Below are 27432 nucleotides of genomic sequence, written 5' to 3'. Positions count from 1 at the left end.
TTCAAGCACTTTGTTCAGTCATCCCACCCTCACCCAAATTATAATGGTTTATGGCCATAAGGGTACAGAGAATTCCAGGGAGATAAAAATCCAAACCTAATTAGTGTGTAGAGAGTATTTGCACTGAAGAATGACAGCCCTAAGCAGTGTGGACATGAGCCATTCCTTCCCTACTGTTTGTGCTATCTTTAACAGGATACATATCATGTTTGTTCTTCTTGCTCTCTTCTAAAAATCTCGGCCTGAATGAAATCACAGCAAATACTTTCACCTGCACCCTTTTGACTAAAAAGGGAGAATTGTCTTGGCACACACCATAGCATGTTGACATTTGAACCAATTATAAATGAGCAAATAATAATGGCATTCTTAATAAAGTTACATTTCCTCATATATTCCCGAAAATAACAAAGCCATATGTAATAACATGTAGATAATATGTAAGTATTCCCAGCCAGCTCTATAGTTGAAACAGGTCTGGGGGTAAGAAACTGATTGAACTTTTTTGGTGGAACAGACAGATGAGAATAAACTGGACCTTGTGAATTTCTTCTGAGCATCTAGAATTGTCTGACTCAAAGATAATGGTACTCCCCATCCCCGCATAATTAACTCCGACATTTTCTAAATGATGTTTCAATTTTAAATGCAATGATAATTCATTTCAAAGTTTTCTTCAATTGTGTGTAAATATATGTAGCAATCTTCTCATCTTTTCTCAATAGCTCAATAAAACAGTTCATTAACACTGACATCAGAAGTAGTCACCAACATCTGAGCCTCATATTTGTAGTTCAGGTATGATTTTCAAGAATAATCACACCATTCATCAATATTAAAACCCTAAATATTGAGGATGAAATCAAATACCCAGCTAAATGCTGGTTTCTGGATTACCTCTTTTTGTAGGATATACAGAAATCGAGGACACAGAAAGCTAAAACCTCGGAAGTCAAACAGCAACTTCAAAACTCCACAATGCTTACAAACTAGTTATATAAGCAGAAAAAATGTAGGAGAGTTCATTTGAACCTTGGACAGATACCTTCTGAACAACAATGGCTGTGGTACATACCTCAAAGCATGCTGTTGTCATGGAGGGTTGATTTGAATGATTCAGGCTAGATGAGGATGACCATCAGGATAACCCCAGTCATCCCCGCAGGCAACACAATTCACACTTCAGAAATCTTTTTCCAGATTTAGTTACAGTAATTTCATTTGTGGCTGAAGAACCTCTTATGCCATTACCATATGTTGAGGGAGGAACCAGGGCAATTTGTTACCAAGTCTGTTGGCTCACTGTTATGATATGTCAATATGTATGGAAAGCTGATAATATCACTGACATTACGAATTTACTGAGGTGTTTATATAACTATTGTTTGTTCCATATTTAGGTCATGCTCAATATTAATAGCCCCAAAAGATGTTAGGAATTTGCAGCTGTCATCTAGGCTGAGAAGGGATAGCTAAAAATGAAAAACTGCAATATTTTCAAGAAAAATATTGCCATTTTGAGGTAGACTACCAGAGACGGCATTAATTTATGAGACAGTGCAGGGCAAGTGATGAATCATCCACCATCATATTTGTATCAGTAGAAAATGGTGCGACAAGAAAATCAGGAAGAGAATGAGAAAGATGTGGTATTTATGAGAATTTTACTCACTAAAAATTGCATCACTTGCCATACAAAAATAATGGAAGATAATTTTATAGGGCTGTTTGTTGTGAAGCAGTGACTTTCACAGGAGGCTGGACGGGAAGCTGGCTTTAAACAGAGAGATATTAGTATGAATGCTTGAATTTTTGTAATGGTTTGTCATACCTTGACACATACCTTGACAATTTGGATAGGAATAGGATCAACAACTAGAAACACTGTAAGAATTGAGTCAGTTTTATCTGTAACCTCTGTTTTCAGTCTTTTAGATAAAGCTTCCTTTGCCATTTTGGTGGTGCAGGAAATTTCTTTACATATTGGGAGAGATTACTCTTTGCAACAGCTACAGCCAAGGTGGCAACCCAAATATTAACTCACTTCAGTACAGTTCTTTAAAAAAAGCAAACCCAGAGAAACTAAAATATTTATTTGTACTTACTAATTTTGTATCATGAATAAACGCTATTCATTGCCAGCTGAGCCAGCATAAAATCCCTCCACCTGATCATTATTTTATTCTGTGAGAAGTAACAAAGGCTACTTTCATATGATAAGAACAGTACGGCACTATTTAAAAAGTTATAAAACAAGTACAAACAAAAATATTCGCAGTTAGGAAAATGAACCAACATCCTAGAACTAGTGGTTCAATGGACTCCAAATTATGCTTGGAGGAACTAAAACATCCAGGAAAGGATATTTGGTCTTATTGTACTAAAATGTAGCATAATCATATTTTCATAAATGGTATTTTATAAACAAGTAGGGCTTTAATTTATTGAATGCAAGTAAAACAAGGGTGGGGTTTTTTTTCAAATTAAGTATGTTGGCAAATATTTTTTTCATTCCTTTGATTCTTTCTGCAGTTTTAGGTGGTGAAACCTTTTTTATACACCAGAAGATATTTAAGAATGGTGTGAAGGAATCTCATTGAAAGGTAAGGAAACTTTCAGTGGCTGTGAATGATTATAACCACTGAAAACCTCAGCAGATTCACATACAGAGGGATGGGCAAAAACAAGTCTTGTATGTGCCCTCTGGCTGACAGCCCTGCTTTTGGGAAAACTACAGGAACAACCTTGCTTCTTTTAAGCAAATTTTCATGCCTGGCCAAGAGCATTGGTTATTCTGTTCACAAGCAAGGTACTATAAAAGTGGTGGCTTTGCACTGAGCTGCCTAAATCAGAAATAAGAGGAAAAGAATCAAGACCAAAAAAAAAAAAGGGAAAAAAAAGGAGATAAGGGAGGTCAAATGACCTGGCAGGCAGTGGGTGACTGAAATAACCTCAAACCCATGCCCAAGCTGCTAATAAGGTTTGAACAACCAATGTTACCCTTGGCTGGTCCTGCTGTATGTGAGTGAGAAAATGAAGGGCCAATGCAGCTCCAGAGATTATGTATTCATGCACCAGTGAAGTCTGCTTTCCCTAGAATGCCAGGCTTTTCCAGAAACCCTGTGGTTGCCACTCAGTATCAAGAAAGGAACAGTGACTTTTGTCCAAAACAAAACTTGTATCTTGCCATTTCTGTTTTTGTGCTGACTTTTGCCTTGGCATAGAGTTACAGCAGCCTTGTAAATTCATGAGTACCACTTGTGTCATGTCTTAAACGCAAAAGGCATCTTGTTTTCACTAGTCTGCTTACAAGTTTTGTTTATTTTTCAAATATTTTCTCTTTAACAAGCCATAACAGAATCCAGTGCACATTATCTGCCTCAGACAACCGAAGATAAAGAATATTTGTATCCTAGCAAGACCCAAGAAGGCCTGCTTGGGCAGAAAGCAATTCCTGACAAGTAAAACCTGTTAACAGATTTAGTCTCCCTTACGCTTGGCCTAAATCTTAACTGCACAGCACAGAGCACTGGAGTTACTTCTACAAAGCATTCCTGAGGCCTGGCACGTCGACTCTGCATCCTCTGTGGTTGAACACACCATGTGAGCACTGAGGAGTCTGTCACTGCTCCAACACACCGTGTTGCACAGAGCAGGGAGGGCTCCCTATGCAACTTCTGTTTCCCATCAGCCAACACACCTGCACCCCTCTGGTAATGAAAGTGCCCATGACTTGAAACTGAAGAGTTCATTGAGGAGCACTCATCACCCCCACAACCCCTGATCTTTACAGGCATCATTCCTGCCTCTGTAATGCCCGCCAAGCCCAAAACGCCTCACTCCAGGGCCAGAAGTAGAGTGTCACAACCAGCCACCAGCCTGAAAGGTGTTTGGCTTTGGGTGGCTGGTCTCCAACGCCAAGCACTGCCCAGCCACATCGGCAGTGCCAGAGGCCTTGGTGTAGCCGCACACAGCTGTGGGACAGCACTGTGCTGCCCCACCGCGTGTGACTGCAGCACCGCTCTTGCGGGGATGGATGGATGGATGGATGGACGGATGGATGGATTGATGTCTGCAAGCAGAAGAGGCAGGAGACGGGGAAGGAAACAGGCCATAGGGATGGGCTGAGGGCGGCAGCCCCGTCCGGGGGAGCCCCTCGACTTCAAGCACTGCCGCCGGGCAGTGACCAGCTCTGCCCTCGGAGCGCTGGTCCCCGCTCCATGTACCGCCCTCGGGCAGAGGGATCCCGCCGGGCAGGGCAGGGGCAGCGGATCGGTGCTGCCGGGGCAGGTGGCGGGAGGAGCAGAGCGCCCGGCCTGGCTCCAGCTCCCCGCCTCCGGCCCTCTGCCCGCCGTGCGGGGGTGGCGGCGGAGGGGGGTCCCCGATCGCCGCTATATAAGCGGCTGCAATGGCTCTGCCGCCAGAGCCGATTGCGCGGCGGGCGGGACCATGGCGACAGGCGGCGGGCAAGACCTGCCCGCCCTGCTGCTGCTCCTCCTTCTCCTTGTACTCCGGCCGTGCGAGGCAAGTGCGGGGCGCCCGGCGGGGCCGGCGGCCGGAGGCAGCCGGGAGGCGGTGCGGCCTCGTGACCCGGTCCCCGGGGCCGCCGCGTCCCCGCAGGAGAGCGGGCGGGAGCCGGCGTGTCCCCGGCCGTGCGGGGGGCACTGCCCGGCCGAGCCGCCGCGCTGCGCCCCCGGCGTGCCCGCGGTGCTGGACGGCTGCTCCTGCTGCCTGGTGTGCGCCCGGCAGCGCGGCGAGCGCTGCTCCGCGCTGCTGCCCTGCGACGAGAGCAGTGGCCTCTACTGCGACCGCGGCCCCGAGGACGGCGGCACCGCCGGCATCTGCATGGGTAGGTGGCGGGGAGGGGTGTCCCTCGGGGGCGGCTGGCAGACCCTGCCCGGGGCTGGGCCCGCCGCGGAGTCCGCTGCGGGTGTCGCTGTAGCGCCGCTCTCCCGCCTTCCCTCCGGCAGAGCGGCCGCACCACGGGGGGCCGGGGCTCTCCCTGGTGCTGCGGGAGGTGCCAGTGCGGCCGCCGAGGGGCTGGGAGGGTCGGGGGCCGTCCGAATGCCCACTGCATCAGCGAAGTGCCTTCCCTTTTCCCACTAGTGCTGGAGGGAGACAACTGCGTGTTTGACGGGATGATTTATCGCAACGGGGAGACGTTCCAACCCAGCTGCAAGTACCAGTGCACCTGCCGCGACGGACAGATCGGCTGCCTGCCCCGCTGCAACCTGGACCTGCTGCTCCCCGGCCCCGACTGCCCCTTTCCCAGAAAAATCGAAGTCCCTGGAGAGTGCTGTGAGAAGTGGATCTGCGACCCTGATGATGAAGTGATTTTGGGAGGTTTTGCTATGGCTGGTGAGGAAATTAAAACTATCAGAGTCATTGGGAGGAGGAGGGGATATCATACTGGAAATATCGATGGGGTTGCCAAACCTAAGACACCTTGGTTTGCAAGGTCTATTTCTTTCTGATCTTTTTTTCTCATCTGAAGTGACTAGTAGGTATACCAGTGGTAATGAATAAAGGCAGAGCCCGACAGGTAAAAGAAGAGATTCAGAAGATGAGTGTGCACAGCAGTTTTAAAAGTTAGCTAACTTAAATTACTTCCCAGTTCTTAAATTTCTGTTTATCTGGTGCACAGTAGTTCTGTGAGCAGAATAAAACAGGGGCAAGCTACTAATCCTCCAAACATTCCCACACTAAAAAAAAAAAAAAAAATCAAAGCTTGTCTTGCCAGTTGCTCTGCACGAATATGTTACATCATAAATACTATTATAATGGCTTAGCCTACAAGAGACTTTTTCCCCCTAAATTCTGCAGCTCTTACAAGTGGTCAGCATGGTTGCTAAAATACCAACAAATTCCTGCTTGTCTGTGCTAGAGCTCTCATCATTATTGCTGGCGTTAAAAACATTACAGAGTACTTGGAGAAGCAGTGGATATAAGCACAGTGAGTGCATCTGTAAAAAGCCTGACCCGTTCCAAAATGCAGAACTCATAAAGTGCTTTTGTAATTGAAAAACCCTAGACAATATTTTCCCCCTGTTTTCTTACCGGATTATGTTTCCATCCCCTTTAAATTAGACTATTGGTTCAACATGAATTTTCATAAGCTACTTTTACTGAGAATAGAGGGCACTGCATTCTCTTCCAGTCACTGCTCTTTCTGATCTTAGCAGTTAGTTATGCTGAAACTTGGCTAATTCATTTAAAAAACAAGTGAGGAAGGATCCAGAGAGAAAAATTCTAATAACTTTTCAATGTGCTATGAAGCGGAAGTTGTAAGGCACATAAGGTATAACAAAAAGTTTGACACCTTTCTGCTACCTTTACTTTTCTTTGATTTGTCTGATAGTGACAGGCTAATCTGTAAAATTCCTACAGATGAATTATCTGCATTCTTTTTAGCAATTGCCATCCCTCCTGGGAGGCCACCTTTTTGGATCTTTACCATGCAAAAGGCAGAAGGGCCATTGTACAGGAACTTAACAGCAAAAACTGTGACCGATGGCTCAGTTATGTTGCCTCTTCCTGTTTGCTCCTGTGCTAATCAATGAGCCAAACTATGCAATTAACAATATTTGCATAGTACAGCTTAATATGGCAGGACAGTGGTCAGAGTTGACTATGTCTTTAAGTAGCTATGATAGCTCCTGGAAATTGCTTCCCTCCTCCCTCTTCACCATCACCCTGACTGTAGTCTGTCAATAATTGACAAGATGGGGTGACTTTATGATTCTCAGAGGAAAGGACTTTATTTCCATGCTGTTTATTAGTTTAGATAAATCATTCAACCTCTCTCAAATCACACCTAATATAAATATTTTTGTGACTTAGTTTTAGAACAGATTTGTGATGTATGTCCATTGGAAAGACTGAGGAATGAAAAGTTATTAAAGTAGAGTTCTAAACTGTTTTGAAAATTGGCAGTAATTCTTGAGTGAACTGAATCTAAATGCTTTGCTGATTACACTGATATGCACCTTTCTGTTATTTTTAGATGCAGGAAGTTGCCATCCAAGATTCCTAAAAAGGCAACTTTTAAAATTCCTAAATATTGTCAAAAGCATGAGTTTTGAACCTTTTTTTGTCTGACATGTTGCTTTCCAGATATGGTGGAGCTCAGTTAGATACTGGGTTTTCATGGGAGTTTTTCTTGTAGTAAAGTTCTATGGGGTTTTGTTTCCAGCCTACAGACAAGAGGCCACACTTGGGATTGATGTGTCAGATTCAAGTGCCAATTGTATTGAGCAGACAACAGAATGGAGTGCTTGCTCCAAAAGCTGTGGAATGGGCTTTTCCACTCGTGTTACAAACAGAAATCAACGGTGTGAGATGGTGAAGCAGATGCGGCTTTGCGTGATAAGACCTTGTGAAAATGATGAGTCATCTGATAAGGTAGGCTGCTCGGAGGCAAGGAGTTTTTTTACTAAACTCATTAGACTTCCCATATTTGCTTAGTAGCTTTGTGCTGCACCTCCAGGAGATTAAAGGAGGGGATTCTGCCCCTCTACTCTACTCTGGTGAGACCCTACCTGGAGTACTGCATCCAGTTCTAAGGCCCTCAGCACAGGAAACATGTGGATGTATTGGAAGGAGTCCGGAGGAGAGCCACTAAGATGGTGAGAGGTCTGGAACACCTCTCCTATGAGGAAAGGCTGAAAGAGTTGGGATTGTTCATCATGGAGGAGTGAAGGCTCTGGGGAGACCCTACAGCACCTTCCAGTACTTAAAGGGGGCCTACAAGAAAGATAGAGACTTTTTAGTAGGGCCTGTTGTGATATCACAAGGGGTAACGGCTTTAAACTAAAAGAGTGTAGATTCAGACTAGATTAAAGGACTAGATGTAAGAAATTTTGTACAATGAGGGTGGTGAGACACCAGGAACAGGTTGCCCAGGGAGGTTGTAGATGCCATTCCCCATTCCCAGAAACATTCAAGGTCAGGCTGGACAGGGCTCTGAACAATAAGATCTAGTGGAAGATGTCCCAGCTTACTGAAGGGCGGTTGGACTAGATGATCTTTAAACATCCTTTTCAACGCAAACTGCTCTATGATTCTATGATAATTTGAGCTCTCTCAGATCACATGTATTGCATGTGCAGGTTATTTTGACAGCTCACACAGTCTAACTTCTCCCACAAATGCAATTGTTCTACCTGTATGTATACTTCAGAGTGGCTTCAGTCATACAGAATGGAGATGTCAGATTTCTAGTCTATTGAGCATCTAGAACTACAGAGAAATGTGAGATCCTGCAAAGTCTGCTTAGGTAAATTAAACCTTATTTTAATCCTTATGATGCTTTTTTGCAAGCAAACCCAACATTTACATTTCCAATGCAAAAAAAAAATGTGTATCTAAGGGAGCTGACTTTTTTGCTCCTTCAGCATATTATTACAAGTTTTCCTGTCAGGTAGAATAACATGTAGTTATATAAGAGGGCCATTACTTTATATAAAGTGTTGAAAAGCATTTCTAAGGCCTTTGCTGAACAGTCCCTGTAGTTTTAAATTATGTGTTTTGAAAAGAATATGAAACATGAGCAAGGAGCTGGGGACATTAACAAGAGGTCTAGAAAACATGTTAATCTAGGGAAAAACTAATAGAACTGAACTTCCTCTGAATGCAAGAGAAGAGATATTCATTCTCGCAACTGTGTTCAGATATTGCAGCCTGTTCTGAGCCCATGGGGGATAAAAGAATAAATAGAGAGTTCAGACTTCATGAAAATTAAGACATAAGTGAAAACCTTCCAGACAGTAAGAACAGTGAACCGTTAGGGTTGTCTGGGGGTATATAGAGTCTCTGTCACTGAAGACTTCCAAAGACAAGTTAGGCAATCATTTGTTAAGAAACACATGATTAAAGCTACCTTGGGTCACAGGAATGGACTACAACTTTTGCAACTCATTTTACCCCTCTTTTTTCCCCTGAATCTAGTCCTGTAACTTGGTTGTTAGGCTTCCTGATTCTCTGATGGAACTACACTATTTTGAGAAGTTTTCCAGTATAGTTTCATAATGAATGTTGACTTTGCTTGTATCAGATGACAAGCCTGGGCTTTAATTATTTGTCATTCATTACTGGTCCATTGTTGTCAAAGGGCAGATCTTGCAGGTGTTACCTGTAAGTGACTACTGAAGCAGCTGCAGGCTCTTCTTGCTGTTGAGTGAATAAAGACAATAAATTTAAGTTTTCAGAGTAGACCTATATCCTTGCACACCAATTTTTAATTGCTGTCTGTCTTATGCAGTGATATATCTAATGTCTCTTCTTATTTCTCTTAGAAAGGGAAGAAATGTGTCCGAACAAAGAAGTCTGTGAAAGCTGTTCGCTTTGAGTACAACAACTGCACGAGTGTGCAGACGTACAAACCACGTTACTGTGGCCTCTGCAACGATGGGCGATGCTGCACCCCACACAACACCAAAACCATTCAGGTGGAGTTCCACTGTCCTCAGGGCAAAGTCCTAAAAAAGCCAATGATGTTGATCAACACCTGCGTCTGTCATAACAACTGTCCTTTGAGTAACATTGTTTTCTTCCAGCCATCAGATCTGTCATCTAGCGAAGTAAAAATATGAAAAGCACGAATTAGATAGCAGAAAAGATATAAATAGTTTATACAAAACTTGACCCACAATCAGGTGAAGGTAACAATTGCGTATATAAAATAACTAAAATGTTTTTTCAAAATGGTCCTTCAGACTAGGTGCTTTCTTTTTTTCCTGTAGTTTATTAAATACCTCATTTTACGTTTCCCCCCTCCGAATGTCTTTTATTCACTTGAAGAAAATTTTGTACCCTGGACAGAGCCTTCTTTTTTTCTTGATGGTGACAGAAAGGTCACAAAGCAGACAGCTAGACTTTCTCCTGGGTTAAGGGGATCATGCCACAAGTTTCAGTAGCTGTAGGACTGGGCTCTTTAAGAGTCAATGTATCACAGAAGCTTCCAGATTCTCAATTTCATTCTGCATCATGCATATAAACTTAAGAAATGTTCTTTTCCTTTTTAATGAAACTCTGTTTTTTGATGACAGTAAAAATCTTACTGATGAAAGTGTTGCATTCTTGTGACTTATAAAATACCTTCTGTCAACACCTCTGACTTTCTCTGAGGATTAAGTTTGCACATAACCTCTGAAATGACATAGCTAAGGTCCCTTATCCTGAAGCACAGGTTGATAGCTGACAGCAGTTAAATTTCTCTTTGATAACTTCACTAGCACTCTAATCCAAAACTGACTAAAGTCAGTGTCTTATAAGTATTTGATTCTAATTAATATGTTTCTGTAGATATAACTATTTGGATGCAAAAATAATATATCTGTAAATTCCTCTAAAATACTAACTGTATTATATGGTGCTTCATTTCTTAGAAAGGTGTGTATGTAAATAGAAACTGTACATATTGTAATATAACTTTACTAAGTAAATAAACTTTGTGATTAAAAATATTTTTCCCAAAGTTGTTTTTCTTAAATTGCCAACTTTTAGTAGCTAAAACACAATGGGAAGAAAAAGAGTCTACAGACTCTTAAAAAGAAAAGGTACTATCTTTCGATATTCTTAGTGTCCCTTATCCTAATTTCTGTCCTAAAAGGTGTGCAGTGTCTTGGTGTAAGAAAGGATGAATAATTTGTTAGAAATACATTAGAAAGGAAGTTTCTCTTGGAGTAAGTTAGCCTGGGAGATAGGATGATGCAAATTAAATTAGAGTGCCCTTAAATGTAGTGGTGGTGAAGAATAATTACATGATTTGGAGCTCACATTTTGGTATGAGGTTCTACTGAAGTATTTAATTGGGTCTTGCATCATTTCAGCCTCCCAAAATCAACCTGTGACCCTGTTTGTGCTAGACATTGTATGACAATATCCCCAAGGAATATGGAGCCTGAGGGTTGCAGTTTCATGTATATTAAATCAGGTATGTAGCGAGATTGTGCCAATAGGTCATAAATACGATTGTGCAGACATCCAGTTGCCTCAACTGTGGGATCAAGTTTAGCTCAGTGTCTGTCTGTCTCTGTTAGTGATACCAGAGTTGTACTTACACCACAACTGTTCTATAACTATGTGGTAGGAAAAAAAATCTGTCTTGAGGAAAAAAGATAGAAGGCCAAATCTCAACATATTAGGCCTGCTGTCCTTCTCTGGAGGAGCTATCAACCTCCTGTTTGGCAGCTCCTGAGACACAGGGTAGAATTCAGCTGGGGGTTAAGACTCCTAAATTTAGTGTCTGCATGTGGACAGGTAAATGGTCATATTAGCCAATGAAGCTTAAGGTAAAGATAACCATGAACAAGCATCAACTGCTGAAGTTTTTTTAGTAACTTTTAAGTCATCCTTGAAATTGTGAGGCCCTGGTGCTAAAACCTGTGCTGGATCAGTTAAGGTTATATAGATCGTGTCCTCACCTGGGCTCTTACATGGCTTTCTCCACTAACTGCACCAAAAATTAATTTCTCTATAGTAATTGCTTTTGTTATGAACAAATTGCTTTTCAAACAGCCAGAACATGGCTAGCCTTGCCCCTCATCAAGAGCATGTAGGTGCATACATGCAACACTCCCTGCCCTTGCACTTTTTGATTTCTAGTCATAGAATCATGGAATAGTTTGTGTTAGAAGGGACCCTTAAACGTTATCTGGTCCAACCCTCCTGAAATGAGCGGGGACATCTTCCACTGCTTCAGGTTGCTCAGAACCCCATCCAACCTGACCTTAAATATTTCCAGGGATGGGGCATCTACCACCTCCCTGGGCAACCTGTTCCAGTGTCTCACCACCCTCCTGGTACAAAATTTCTTTCTTGTATCTAGTCTGAATCTACCCTCTCTTAGTTTAAAATCATTACCCCTCGTCCTATCACAACAGGCCCTACTAAAAAGCCCGTCCCCATTTTTCTTATAAGCCCCCTGCTGAAAGGCTGCTAAATGGTCTCCCCAGAGCCTTCTCTCGTCCAGGCTGAACAACTCCAACTCTCTCAGCCTTTCCTCATAGGAGAGGTACTCCATCCCTCTGACCAGTTTTGTAGCCGTCCTCTGGACCTGTTCTAAAAGGTTCACGTCTCTCTAATGTAGAGAGTTTATAAAGTTCTTTCTGGTTTTGCACCCCACAAACCTTATGTGCTAGGAAATGCTGAGAGCTGGATAGCAGATTGCTGAGAAGTTGTTGAGCAGATCAGATTCCAGGGGAGATGGAAGGGTTTTTTTTAAACTACTTCCACCCCACATCTCTATCTGCTCCCCTTTAGAATCAGGCTGGTTTGTGTAATGCTTTTCTAATCTAATGCAAGCTATCAAGTATTTCTCAGGATCATCTTGCAAATGCATGCATCTTCATTTGCAAGAGGTGTATCAACTGCTGAGCAATGCAGCAATAGTGTCTGGACAAATTTAAAGAGTTTTCATATTAATAAAACCCAGCTAATCCTGAGTTAGGAGTGATTAGAGAGAAATACAGTCAACCACTGATTTCCTAAGAAGCAAAATGGTTCACACAATCACTATATTTTTACTATGTGCACTATGGCATATGAGTTCAAGTGTAATTTCAATAACTCCTTTTGTCTATAGACATTTCCCCAGCACTTTAAATTACAGTCTGCACTTCAGTAAACCAGTGCCAAAATGCCCCCTATAACCTTTCTTAGTGCTTCTCTGCTTGATCTCCACAATTTCAACCCATTCTGTGAGAAGGCAGTTGCACTGTTATGAGCACTGGAACGTTCACAAAGGAAAAGTGCTATAGTGTTCAAGTCGCTATTATCTGTCTTTATAAACACCAGTACTACAGCAATCTGAATGTCTTCTTACATTACTGTAGCTTTTCAGCAGGAAAAATGCCTTTTGGAAGGGATCACAGATGTTTCCCATGGACTAAAGCAGCCAAATATCTGACCCAGTTTTCTACTGTCTTTTAGATTATATACATAATTTCAATTCAGTGGCTATTTTTACCTCAGCTCAGTTGATACAGCTTTTCACCAGCTATCAGTTTGATTATATTCATTTAGATTTGCTTTACTTGAATATGGACGGTTACTACCTTAGTCTTTGGGCTGATTTCAGCTTGTTCCTGAAAAAGCTCATGACACTGATTTAATTAAAACGCAACAGCATCGTGTCAAACCTGTGACATTTGTATAAGTAAACTCTAGTGATAAAATCATGAACGTTTCTGATTTAGGGTTTTGATTTTTCCAAGAAGCGAAGTTAAATTATTCAGATTGAGAAAAATTAAATTATTCAAATGTCAGCAGTTCGTTTTCTTATCTTCAAGGATTCACATCTGAGCATTTCAAGGAACATCACTCAACATTGAATGTATGGGTCCATACTGCAGTTTGTACGGAGTATGTGTTGATGAAACAAGCACAAAATATATTGGTTGACTTGTTCATTCCATATTCTCTGAACAAATTTACCTTTCCTTTGCTAGTACGAGTGTAGGACAGTCCCAAAAATAGTTTGGTTAACAGTTTTTGGTGTTAGTAACTACTAGGCTATGTATACCTTCAATAAGTGATGTTGATGATATCCAGTATTACCCCCTACAGCATATATACCCTGAGAGATGTTTGTAGCTATTTCCAGGACTGTTTCATCTCTAAGACTTCATTAAAGCAACATACTGCTTGCATTTAATCTGCTTTGAATTTCTCTAGTGCAATAGTCAAAGATATATTGAAAATATATCTCTTTTTTGCCTTCACTGACTAGATAAGGAGACCAGCTGACAACCTCCTCAACTGATGCCTGACACTAGTGTGAAACCCTCAAAATTGGTAAAATTCTACAATTGAATTCACTGAGATCATGGCCTGATCCTTTTTGTTTGCCAGAATAACTCTAGAAGTAGTGCAATAAAAGCTTCAGGAAAAATAGAATGTTGCTTTTTTTTTCCCCCTAGTCCAACCTATAATTTTTCTTCACTCTATTTTTAATAATTTCTAGATGTGTGGGAAGACGGACGGAAAAAAAATTAATTACTGTTTCTAGTCCTACTATTTAAGTATTATGACAAATGTGAATTTCATGGAATAACATTTGTTATTTGCTATTATTAAGTTGTCCTCTGACAACTTAATACACTGGAATTTATTTTTGTTCTCAATTTTTTTAAGCAATAATAAAAAAATTCTTTTGTACCAAACTTTCTGTATTGAATCTTGTTTCAAAAAACTATTCTAGTTATGTCTACCGTGCTAAATTTTGTAATGAGCTGTCTAGTGCAGACATGAAATTTAATGTAATCTGAGGGAAAATTCTGCTCTGATTTTCCCATTACCAATCCCAGTTTATGCATAGGTACCTGTTCTATGACCAGAGATACCACTAATATGAGTCGAGACCTACCATGCAGCTGTAAGAGGAAGAGTTTATTTGTAAATATAGAGTAAATATGTTTAAAATTGGTTTAAATCCCTGCTGTTAACAATTTTATTTCTATAATTGTGTAAAGGTAGATATAAATCTGCTTCTTTATCATTGAACACGTTTTTAAACCTCATGTTCTCCATGGACTGCAGGGGGAGCCCAGAAGATTGCCTTCAGTGAGCTTGCTGGAGTAACATTAAATTAATCTCACGCTAAGCCTCTCCACTCAGATAAACAGTAGGGAATAGCCATTGCTGGTCAATTGACTTAATTGAATGATTTGTAGACTAGAAAACAGGAAAGAAAAAAAAAAAAAGCCCTATTTTTATCCCAAGAATTAGATTTTTTCTGCCTTGGATATGCAAATGGTTACACTAAAATAACAAAGAAAAGTGCCTAAAACTCTTCAGTGTTCATGGATCTGGTTGTTCTTATTCTCAATATTAGAATGATATATTTTCCCCAAAATATTTCATTTTAGTTCATACAAGGAGACATGGATCTCTGGTCTCATATGTTGTCTCTCCTCTTCTTTAGACTCTCATGCTATCAGCATGTCCTGAGACTGTTTTTTCTCTTCCATATTTTTTCCATGCTTTCCTTATTCCGCTCCTTATTATTCACTTACACTGTGCCCTCTAGTGGTAAATTATGCATCCACATCCATATCCCATTTTTAGAGGCCTTCCCCATGCACCCCGTGCATCCCATGCATCCTGTCTTCTCCTTTCTCCATGAGTCTTGCGTCCTCAGGGTACATGCTATGTACATTGCAGTCCATTTGCTTGGAGATAATCAGAGCTTTTTAAAGGATATAAAATTTAATTTTGCTGAAGGTAAAAGATAAAGGATATTAAAAAGGATATAAAAAATTATATTCTAAAGAGAAAAAAATGCGTTTACTGAGGGAGATTTGCTCTCCTAAACCGCTGGGTCTGGCTTATTAAAAACCCAGGCTCAGCACCTCATGCTTCATTTACAGGAATTCAGAAACAAAAAATCTATCCGTTAGACCAAACAGAGACTTCAGCCTGCACATATCCAGGACTGTGCTCTGACTATCAGGACAGAAAGACCTGTTAGCCCTTCTGGGAGGATTGCTAGCTTGGGCTGTTTTCCCTTTTTTTCCTCTTTGCTTTTAATTAAATAATTGCACTTCAATATAAAACCGGGGGTTTGCATAAAAATAAGCAAATCCCAGAAATCCTTACACAGATTGAGGAAGAATAAAATTCTTTGAACTTCCTTCATAAATAAGTACAAGCAGTGATATGCTTAAAAAGTTGTACCCTCATCATTTTGCAAAAACTATATTTTCAGACTGTAATATGTTGGGCTGCCTGCCTCAGAAACAAAATGCAACTCTTTGAGGAAAACTATCAGAAAATCAACATTTCGAAAGTATATACATTTAGCTCATGTTCTCATTTGGTGGGGTGTGAGTTTGCCATTGTACAAAACTCAGTTGTTCTCATAACAGGACCCTGCCAAGGGCTGCCTTTGCCACCGCTGCATGACTTAGAGGAGAGACGAAAGAGCCCATCACTTGGGTCCAGAATTTCAAGATGCATTTCACTTCAAATTTACAAAGCTGGGATTCAGCGGGATGTTCCAGTTCTTCCCCGAACCATGGAGAAGGGGGACACCTGGTGGCTACAGGCCGTTCTGACTTGTCAATGGTAACCTTTGGATCTGCTTCTGAAAGGAGGGATGCATGCAGAGAGGATGAGGCCAACGGAGGTTACCTATGAAAACTACCACTGGTTATGGGGACATCAACAGCAGAGGAGGACAGAAGTCTAATTTTTAAATGTATCTAAATTGTTATTAGCATTATGGCAGGCCCCTGCCCCACCAGGGACCTTGCTTTCTTTGTGTAGATATATAATGCAGAAAGCAGTTTCTGATTCAAGAGGCTTTCCAGTTAAGTGGGAAAGACACAAAGGATAACGGGAAGGAGAGACCCTTTTCTCTGGTTATCACATAAGGCACTAAAAGCTCAGAATATATGAGCAGCTTCCTCCCCACCACACACAGTTTGTGGTAAAACCAGGAAATGAGCCATTTCTCTTAAATCCCTATCTCCAGCCTTAACCACAATGGCTCTCCTCCTCCTACTCCTCCTCCTCGCCTCCTCCTCCTCCTTCTCCTCCTCCTCCTCCTCCTCCTCCTCCTCCTCCTCCTCTTAGCTTTACCCTTTCAAGTCCACCCTGCACTTTAGAGGATCGTGTTGCAGAAGTAATGAAGCAATATACGTTATTTTTAGAGAACCAAGAAGTCTCAGGCACCACAAAAAACCTTTACAGACTACAAGGACAACGACCTCAGAGAAAATGATGGTCTCAGGAATGGTGACCGTTTGCTCCACTGTGAAGAGGTTGCTCTCTGAGTGTGATGCAGATGTACTTAAGACAGTCTTACTTTATCTGATTGCAAACCACCTGTGCCTGGTGGAATATGGTTTTGCATTTCTCTTCCTCGGAATGCTTGTGGAGGAAATAGCCATCCCTTACTTGCATTGACCATTAGTGTGGTTGCTGAATCTTTCCTCTTCCAAGCTGTAGTGAACATTTTAGGTTCTGTATCAGTGGGAAAAAAACCCACAAAGCCCGGGGATCCGTATTTACAGCCCATGTAAAGCAACAGAACCCCAACTCTGTCGACAGACAAGGAAGACAAGGAGCCCTGGGGCTTGGCATTGAGTCCATGCGCTGCTTCTCAGGTACTTGACACACAAAAAAAAGAAGAGAGGAGAAGTCTCTGCTGCAACCTTCAGGCCTCTCTGAAGTGGGAGGGGAGAAGGGAGGGCAAGAGCATAGTTCTGAGAGACAGAAAAACCTCAACTCAGCTGCAGCTGTTACATGAAGTTCTTTGAGGTATCTGTGCTATTTTTATTATGTTTATTTGGGATTTTGATTCCTGGAAAGAACTGATATGTTCTTGCTTTAATTCACATTTGTTCAGCATTTTAAAGACTCTCCCTGTCAAAATAAATAATATTTCTTGAAATGAAAATGCTAAGCTTTACCCAGCTTTTCACCTTTTCCATGAAAAGACGTTTTCCAGATTTACCACGAGGGGGAGGCAGCTGAAAAATTATGAGACATGCATCCTTAGAACTCAGCTTTTTATGAAAAACACTGGGACATCAACAAAAAGAGTGCAAGCACATCTGTTTTCAGCCTTAGAGAAAATATTAACCTTTTCATGTCTGTTATCAGTTCATATCCTTTTAAGTAAGGTTTATTTTTTTATAAATCTTATCAACTGTAGTTAGAATAAAATTCAGCATTTCACCAGAGGAAGGAAACCTGCTAATGGAAATTATGCTCTTGCTTCTCTATATGGAGTGAAATAATGGAAATTGCTTCTCCAGAATTAAAATCAACCCACAAACACATGCTGTATGATTCTTATGAAGCAGATAAAAAAATCTTTTTAAATTTCAAGTGTGCTATACTTCACACTGAATTACAAAATTCATACTTGTGTTAAAAAAGCAGCTGTTTTCTCTTTCTGATAGAATATTCTACAGACTCCAGATCTGTTTCCCTAACTAATTAATTTCCTGTGTGTCTGAAATAGAATTTTTAAGGACATAACTATCAAAACTTTACATGAAAAGTCTTTTAGTGACAACTGAGGACACCAAAAACCTTCCACTGTTCACAGCATGATCAGACAAGGCAGAGAAAAAAGCCAGATGAGTCATAGAAAGGTCAAGTCCCTTCCCAGTGCTCTCCAGCAGATCAGTAGCAGATCCAAAAATATGAGTGACTGGTAATGTATTTCTTAGATGAATTTTCTTATTTAAGTGATGAAAATAAAAGGAGGTTTCTCTCTCAGTTTCTCTGTCTGATGACTGTACTTCACAGCCACAGAGAGTTCAAAGTCCAAGGTCAACGTGAGCATAGAGCTATGAAAAGCAGCTGGGGAACCCTTTGGGAACACTAATTATGAGCCTATGAGAAATGGTCTTCTCCCCTGTGTGAGACATGACTCTATCAAAGATTGGTATTCAATAGCAAGTCTTCAGAATAATCCACCTTTGAGAGCTATAATGAATAACCTCGAAAGAAGCCCTTATAAAATCTTGAACATGCACAAGATACTAGCCAAGGGCTTAATAAAATACACAAGCCCCACATGCATAAAAACAGGCAAAACAAACAGAAACCTATGGCAACTCCAAACATAACAAGATGGACCTCATAGGGAGGAATTAACAGCAAATCTCTCAATAACTTGCCTTTTGTGGCCAGAGGTCTGCTATCTCCCCAGGGTATGAAGCACAGAGAAACCAAATTAAACTGTGGTTATCTGATGTCTCTAGTGAGATTCACTTCATCCCACGTCAGAGCTCAGTGGGGAGCTAAAGTCCAGGGCTGGGAGTCAGAAAGTCTGCGTTTGGTTCCCAGCTCTGCCACAGGCTTGCTGTGTAGCACCAATCTACTTACTCAGTCTTTGTTTGCCTCAGTTTCCATGGCATAAAAAGTCAGGGATTGTGACAATGTTGCAGCACAGGGCAATGCTGCAAAGCCCAGGGAGGTGCTGCTTGCACACCCACCAAATCAAGGGGGGTAACCACTGTCAAAAGTGCTAGTTTCTAGATGTTCAGCATCACATATTTTTGAGTTGCTAGGATTCCTGGCAGGGAAGGACACCTTTCAGGGACAGACTTACTCTATGGATGGTGGATTAAGTGATTGCTGGAAGATGTTGCATTTCTTAATTGCAGGAGGTGAGTGTGTCCAAATGCCGACGGGTGGGGCCAGGACAGACCACACAGCAGTACCCCAGCCCAGGAGCTCGAGGCCACGTTGTGTAGCACAGCACTAAGAGGGCTGGATGAGAGGCTGTGGTCCCGCAGTGCCCTGCTGAGCTGCTGACTGTGTTTTCCAGATATTAGTGACCATGAGTTGCTCAAGCTGCAGGAGCAGCCTGCTGGGCCACAAAAACTGGGACAGTATCATATGGCAGCGATGATAGGGAACAACTGTGCAACATTTGTAATAAATCACCACTGAAAAGGTATCTTCACCCCCATGGTTACACCACACCATCTGCAGCAGAGCCAACCCCAGACAATGCACATTTTATGCCTCCTGTGATCCCTACAGTTTAAAAATGGTGTCTCATGGCCCGAGGCAAACTCAGGTTCACAGAAAAGGAATCTTGAAGAAATTCTGAGACCCCAGTGCAGATCTGTAATGTCACTTGGCAAGGTCTCATCCCATCAGATGCGGTTGTTTCCCATATCACCACAAAACAAAAATCCTGCATCCAGCCTGGTTTCTCAAGAAGCCAGTGGGAAGAAAGGGCTGCAGCCAAGGGCAAAGGGAATGCAGTTGACTTGTAGGGACATGGGATAACAGTGAGCTAAAACCTGGCACAACAGTGAGATTTTACCCAATTGAACTTCAAATCACATGGAGGAAAGTTAGCAGAGCCTCTCCGATGCAGAGAAGATAAGTCAATAAGCCTGCAAAAAATGACTGCCTCAAAAGGAAATATCTATAATAAAAAATAAATCAATTTTAAAAGAGAATAATTAACAATTAACATTATTGCAAATTCAATCCTTACTAGTCTAGATATGTCACTAATAAAGCTGCCTCTGAGAGGTGTGATTCAAAGAGGTCCCCTCATCAGTCTCACCCTTTATTTGCTTCAAGAGTTGAATCACAGAATCTTAGAATGGTTTGGATTGAGAGACCTTAAAGATCAGGTAGTTCCAATCCCCTGCCATGGGAAGGGAGACCTTCCATTAGAAAGTGTCTTGATGTTATGCATTATATTACTAAACCTGTTGTTACAATTGCCACAGAAGGAAGTCACCAGGACCTCACATCTTACCTGGGCTCTGTGGTCAGAGCAACTGCTGTGAAATCCAAGAGCTCACCTCTGAAGATACTGGGTGTACCGGTTATAGCAGCTGGAGGAGGTTCTATGATGACAAACCAAGATGACAAGGGTCAATGCAGTAGAAACTGATTTTCCCTTGCAGATAAACAGGGAAGTGAAACGTATGGGTCAAACAATCTATGCTTACTCTGAAATAAGGTGAAATCAGCCAGGCAGGAGCTGGAATGGCTGTAGTGGAGATGTCTTTCTTGACTACAGACCAAATATGGAAAGGTCAGTGGATGCGACAGCCTTAGGAACACCATACTGATTCCTCTGGACATTTTCTCTCTGCCAGATCTACAAGTTGTACCTCCAAGTTCTTCACTTCCTACTAACCCTTAGAGGAAGAGTTGGAAGAAGTAAGTGAATAACTCATTTACAATGTTCTTATCATCCTCAACACAGGGCTATTACACAGACCTTACCTGGTTCAAAGCACTTCTAGTTTCTACAGCTTTGAGACTTATATTCTTTCATGGAAGTATGAATTGAGGCTTGAATTTGTCCCTTTGGAAAAAAAAATGAATGAGTGAAGTAACTTCAGGTTTTTTCCATTTAAGTAGGTGAAAGTACTTGCCATTGAAATAGGCAGTGGTTATATTGATTGTAATGCACAACTTGTGTCACAGGAGCTGCTTCCTTTTTACTTACAACATTAGTCACACCTCAGCTCCTGTGATCCTTCAGACCTGCTTTTTACCCTCTTGCTTTTTCACATGAGCTCTCATAGAACCTGTCTGTGGCCTTTACTTTCGCAAGGTAATTTTTAGATGTTTCTAGGTTTCAGATGAAGATGTCATTTACATTTCACTTCTAGGAATACAACAGGAAAAAAATAGGAATACCATAAGATAAGACAATACAATAAGACAGTAGGAATACAATAAGACAAGATAAGGAGGCTGGGAAGCTAGAAGTGACAGAAATTTATAAATAAGATATCTGGGTCATGACTTGTATGCATAACAGGGGATAATTCCCATAAATGACTTTGGCAGCTGAAATACATACAGTGAGGACCAGTCCTCCAGCCTTCAGGGCTCTCTCTGTTGTGTGCTACTTGCAGGTCTGTTTTCCGCTGTTTGACTTCATGTTTTTGAAGTTGTTTGAAATTTGCATGCAGAAAATCATTACAAGAGAATTGTATCAAGATGTGTTTTAACATACTTCATTGTTCCAGGCACCTTCTGTCCACCTCCCAAGTCCCAGAATCATACTGAATACATAAATAAGAAACAGGGTTGTGAAATCACCTCCAATGTAATGTAGCCCAGGCCCAGGCTCTAAAGAATGTGTTGTTCAGTCTGACCTACATCAGAAGGAAATGTAAAACCTGATTCCTGATATCTACACTATGGTGTGGGCAGTGAGCCAGTCTGAGCACAACCCTGTCACTGCATCTTACAATCTCTTTGCAGAGTGGCAATGTTTTGATCTGCTTCCTGTAGAATTTGAGAGCTCTAAACAAAAGCCAATAGTACCAACGTTAATTTTTTCTTCATGGAAAGAGTCAGTATGTTAATTACGGTAAAGATAAAGATAACAGCATGGGGGGGGGGGAAATCTGTGTTCTCTTAAATTTTACCTCTAATATTTAGCCAAAACAATGTTCCTCCACAGTGTCTCACAGACTACAATGAAATTGCCACCGGAAGAAAATTGCCCCTACCATGACTGTGTTGCAGACACTTGTAAATTTTGAACAATGTTGACTATGAGTTTTACCATTTCAGTTCTGAATTTTGCTTTTTCAGACAGAGTCAAGAAGTATCAGATGCCACACACAGAGCAGGTACTTACTGGAAACAAAAATTGTAAGACTTAACAGCAAATGGTTTCTGACTAAGAGTGAGGTTAAAATCTCAACATAAACTTCCTCCAGGTATTTATAAAATATTTATATCTTCACTTGGAAACAAACCCGATTACATGTACCTAGCATGATGGTGCTTGTACTTATAGCTCTGGTGCAGTATAGATCAAGATAAAATACAATAATAATAGATCCAGTGTGGAATTAGCCTCCACACAAACACCTAGACCTCTTGTAGCTGGGATAGCACTTGTGCCTAACAAACAGCAGCTGAGACCATTCAGCCTCTGGGAATGTGAGAGTTGTAAAGCCATTCAGATCCAGTGAGAAAATCACTGTGTTTTGCCCAACTCTTCATCTTTTTGGCCAACTAAAGAGCATTCTGGTTTTGGCCAAATTAAAACAAGGTGTTGATCTGTTTGGGGAGTCGGTACAACGTAGTTTCATACTGCCTTGCTTTACCATCCTAAATGCTATCATTGCTAGGACAGGTCACTGTTTTTATTGCAGTAAGGTGCAGATACTCTATGGGTCTGACTCTGGCTTATGCAAGGGTGTAAGGTGGCTGATGGCTTATACCCAGGCTTACACAGGGTGAGTGTGGCTGATGGCTTGGAGGTACCAGTCCTGATCAGCCACAGAGAGAGCAAAGGAGTACCAAGGGAGACTTGGATCACCTGTGGGCTGGAGGAGTAGAAATATGCTGCAACTTTATGGTATATAATGAAAAGCTGCGCATCTTGGAAATTAAGAGTATTTGGCAGAAAACATGGGATTGTCATTTGGGAGCATCAGAGGAGGAGAATGACTGGCATATTCCAGCTGCTACAGTGAGGCAGCCAGTGATATACATGGCATACCCAAGCAGAATATTTATATGAGTAAAGAATATAACTGATATTCCAGGTTTTAACCAGAACAGGTGGGTTTTTTTTTGAGGAACAGTATTTTACATGCATTTTTTTCTTAAACAGTGATTTTTATTAAAGTTGAATTTAAGCTAGAGGAGCTATGAAGGAAATAGGAAAGGGGAATGCCTGCCTTAGAAGACCGTATTAGAAGTGTCTAGCTTAGCCTGAAGCAAACACTCATGGAGAAAAAACTATGATTGCTCTCTATAAACACAGAAAAGTAGACCAAAAGCAGGGAAGGGAAAGAGCTAATAAACCAGAAAAGCTTATTCAAGAGCACATAGGCACAGAGTGGCACTGACGAAATTTCGCTGAAGTTTACAAAAGGACTCCTAATGGAGAAAGTCAGCAGTATGTTCCAGTTGGAAGGGAAAAACACCAAACCAAACTTATTTCTAGGACAGTGCTTGTTAAAGTCATCTGAACCTTCTGTTTTACTGCAGTGGCAAAGGGCTTGAGTGTGAGGTTGGATTACTTTACAGACCTAGGCACTGGACAGTCTTACCAGAAGAAGCAGCTGCAGAATTCGTTGACCCCTGAATTTAACAGGGATGCCAAAACTGGTCTTTTTGCACCACCTAAGCCCCTTCAGAGGTTCAGAGTGAGGTGCCAGCTTTGCTCTGGGACCACCAAACAGCAGATTCAGCCACCTATATACACACAATTGCAATTCAGTTTTCCTTCAAGTAATGAGGGCAAGGGTGCTGCTCTCCTAAGTGGTCTATCTTAGCAATGAAAACATTTGTTTGGGAAGCACAATATTGGGTCCTGGTGGGAACTCACCCTGTCCCATGCTCAACTGGGATAAGTACCACATGGCTCAGTCAGACAGAGAAAGCAAGAGGTCAGAAGTCTGTGGGCAGAAGGAACCACTGGTCCTGTCCCTGCTCCCAGGAGTCTCTGTAGTGTTACCAGACATTGGATAAGATATGAGAATAGCTCTGGGAGCAGAGAGGAGAGGCCAGGCCACTTCCTTCCCAGCTAAATGCCCTCTGCCCTGGACTAAAAAGTTATGTTTGTGCTCTTCCTCTCCTACAACACATCCTGAATTTTTTCCTCCAGTTTTCCCAAGACCAGTGCAGCTTGCTCAGTACAGAATAGTCTAGAGCTGGTGACTAAGAAGCTGCTGTTTGAGGGGAGTCATGGTTTTGAATAACGGACAACTGTTGCAATCACCAAGGTATGAGAAGTGAACCAGCCCTAGCTGGAGGTATAGCCTTAGGCTACTCCTATTTGCTAGCTGACAAAGCTGTAAACAGCTTTCTTCAAGAGTTGTAAGCCTCTAGCCCAGAGCTTATAAAGATCAAACAATTTTTGCCTGTGCCTAGTCTTAAATATCCAGCTTAAAATGAGGTACTTTCCCTTTTAGGCAATTCCAAGTTTTTAACCTAAGGAAGCAATAAAAGGACCAAAAAAACTTCCCAGATAAGGTCCATCTCCTTTTTTTTTCAATCTCAGCTTAATTTCTGGGAACAGACTGCAATGACTGCCTCTCTAAAGTGTTGCTGCTACTCAGCTTTAAACCCTGCATCTGCCCAACTCCCACTTCAGTGAACAAAATGTGAAAAACACCCCTCTTCTTTTCCTCTCAAAATACTACAGGTTTTGGGGCAAATAATTCTGATATGTGGCTACAGTAGTACATAGAAAATGATGAGCTAAATAAATCATAAGCCTGGAAAACAACACCACTAAGAACCATTAGTCATACTTCATGATACTTTTATTTTTAAAACTGACAAGCAGAACAGGCAACACAGCTCCCAGCACATGAAAGGAGATTACATGCTGTAACATTTAACTTCAAACAACATAACACAAATAGATTTTTGATCTGCATGATTGTTTAAGCCAGTGTCAGTGTTTCCAAAGTTTTAGAGTAATAGGACCACCATTAATGCTAAGACCTTCTTGTGGACCACCATGTACCAGTTATCATCAAACTTTTAATTGAAAACACGACTGAAAGTTGTTCAGTTTGGTTCTGCAGCCCAGCTGTGGACCACTTACCATAAGCTCATGGACCACCAGTAGTCTGCAAACCACAATTTGGTAATTATCTGTCCAAGTGACTCAAGGCTAGAAATGTACTAGAAAAAGCAATGGAGGGGTACTAATGTCATTACAAAGATATTGCACATAACTAACCATATGGATACAGAGTTCTTTATACCACCCACAGCTTTCCATGTGGGAACACTCTTCCAGCTCCTGATTGTCTTGCTAATGTCTCCCATAGAGTGTATTTTTGCAGCATATCCTGGGATTTGTTTATATGCATGAGCTTTGTGCCACAGCCAGTAGCTACAATTAAGGCATAATTATAAGTGGTAGGGCAGGGAGGAAAACTTGTCTACCAGTAAATTTCACAATCCATGGTTCTTCTACATCTCATAAAATAGTTTAATTGCGCTCCTTCTTGTTTGCCTCATTGTTTAACTAGTTATGGGCCTGAGCTGTTTTTTCAAAGTCCCCAGGTCTTGTGGGTCTGTATTTTAAGGCCTGGTTCTCCTCCTCACTTAGAGGAGGTGAAGCAGTGCAAACCAGAGATCCCTAGCCACAAATGACTGCTTTGAGTCTTGCCCAAATACAGTTTTCTTATATGTTTTGGGCATCCTTGAATTCTTGGTTTATGTTTCTATGTTCATCCAAACTCTAATTACACATTGATCTTTGAATAGCAGATACTTGTTTAACCTGCCATAATACAGGTACACACACGTACTCACATACACAGAGGATTTATCTACAGGACAGTGAGGTGCTGTGCAGAAATGCCTTAGCTATCTATAAATGACCTTGCTGAGGACTACACAGCACTGCACAGAGCCATGCTCAGAAACCTAGCAGACCTTAAAAGCCAGCCTTTTCTTTCCTGGTGTTGGTGGGTGCCACAAGGTAGAAAAGCCAAAGTTGTCTCTAAACAAGCTTACTCAGGTAGTACAAATAGTGTAGCCATGACCCCATGGAGCAGTGTAGGTGTATTGTATGGGGAATATTCTTTAATACTAACATACTTGAGGCTTCCATGGTGCCTTTGGAAAGGAAAATTCACATTCGGTCCTTACTCTCTCACAGAGAGGTAAATAAGCATCAGGAAGATGTAAACTCCCCAGGGCAGCAACAGGCTAAGATTATTCAAAGACCAAAGAGGGAAGAAAGGAAGATTTCAAGCTGCCAGAACAAGTAAGTGGGCCTCTTTGGAGCTCCTTGACCATCCCTAAGGTGAACCCTTGCAAATGCATTTAAAAGCTCAGAAGACATTTTATGCAAAATTCATCTTTGGCACTTTCTGACTTGGACTAGGTGAGGCTCTTTGGACAGTATTTGTGGCTGCTTGGGAAGCAAACAGCACATTATCATTTGGATACAGAAAGATTGGGTCGGTTGTTCTAAATTGCACAGAAAATCAGTGGCAGGGCCAACAACCAAGGCGAGGAGTGATGATCACGTTCTGTTCTCTTTGCCTTGCGCCTCCTTCCCAGTGCTGCAAAAGGCATCCCATTTAGGCAAACACAGAGAGGGAGGGAGCAAGGAAGAATAAGATTAAAAGCTCTGGAAAAGAAATTGCAGAGAGGAAGATGCTGCATACCACCCCTAAAAAGCTGTTTGGCACGTGGAAACAGCAACAGTTCTCCCAGGCCAAGCCTGTGGAGACAAATCTCTTGTGCAACATTAGTGAAGGAAAGACACAAATTTACTTCAAAAACGGATTTGAGCCAGTAAACCAACGCATTTTTGCTGGATCTTGTAGTAGAACTTGTCTTATTCTTCTTTATCCTTGACCTTTTATTGGGGAAAATAAATGAAAGCAAAGCTGAGCAAATTTGTACTCTGGGAAAAAATATATCAGCAGCACATGGCTTCATGAAACAGAAAAGCCATAGAGATTTGGGGTTTTTATACAAGGAAGATCATGTAGGTATATTTGGTTTACACAAACACTGTGCTGATGCTAATGCTTGCTCATGGCACCCCACCGTGATGTGCTGTTCCAACACTGCTCAGCCTCTGTGACTGAGAAATGAATGTGACATTTAATGAAACAATCTTAAGTCCCTCCAGAGGAAAAAAAAAATTATGTTTTTTGCTTCCAGTGCTTCAAAGCACATGTGAACATAATGATGCTCAGAGAATGCACAAGCCCCACTTCCATGCTTGGAACCAGCCTGTGAGAAGCTGCTGGTTCAGACACTGAGCTTTGTCAGCACATGTGACACATCATAGGAGTTTGTGCCTCACTACACACCAGCTCCCACAACTGGGCTGGCACACCTCCACTGAGGTGCTGAGGGCAAGGCAACCCAGATGGCTCTGTGCCCTTCTGAAGCCTTGCAGCTCTCCGGGAGGAGATAGCCAGCTCTTATCTTCTTGATAGGGGTATACATGTGAACTAGCATTTAAACATTTTTTTT

The 27432-nt window shown here is 41.7% G+C and overlaps 1 protein-coding gene across 1 annotated transcript; it reads left to right on the top strand.

Moving 5' to 3' along the window:
* Positions 1-4416: 4416 nt before the first annotated feature.
* CCN3 (cellular communication network factor 3) lies at positions 4417-10461 on the top strand. Its single transcript, XM_032675085.1, has 4 exons — positions 4417-4849; positions 5107-5358; positions 7193-7401; positions 9294-10461. The coding sequence occupies exons 1-4, from the start codon at positions 4450-4452 to the stop codon at positions 9588-9590; spliced, it is 1158 nt and encodes a 385-aa protein (XP_032530976.1). The 5' UTR covers positions 4417-4449; the 3' UTR covers positions 9591-10461.
* The last annotated feature ends 16971 nt before the right edge of the window (positions 10462-27432 follow it).

The sequence above is a fragment of the Chiroxiphia lanceolata genome, chromosome 1, assembly GCF_009829145.1.
Source record: "Chiroxiphia lanceolata isolate bChiLan1 chromosome 1, bChiLan1.pri, whole genome shotgun sequence".
NCBI classification, from domain to species: Eukaryota; Metazoa; Chordata; class Aves; order Passeriformes; family Pipridae; genus Chiroxiphia; species Chiroxiphia lanceolata.
This window is presented reverse-complemented; position numbering and strand designations above follow the sequence as displayed.

Excerpts from the sequence above, each read along its gene's own strand:
- CCN3 (XM_032675085.1), top strand. The coding sequence starts at position 4,450 with ATGGCGACAGGCGGCGGGCAAGACCTGCCCGCCCTGCTGCTGCTCCTC. Across the intron at positions 5,359-7,192 it reads GGGAGGTTTTGCTATGGCTG|CCTACAGACAAGAGGCCACA; the intron begins GTGAGGAAATTA and ends TTTTGTTTCCAG. Across the intron at positions 7,402-9,293 it reads ATGATGAGTCATCTGATAAG|AAAGGGAAGAAATGTGTCCG; the intron begins GTAGGCTGCTCG and ends TATTTCTCTTAG.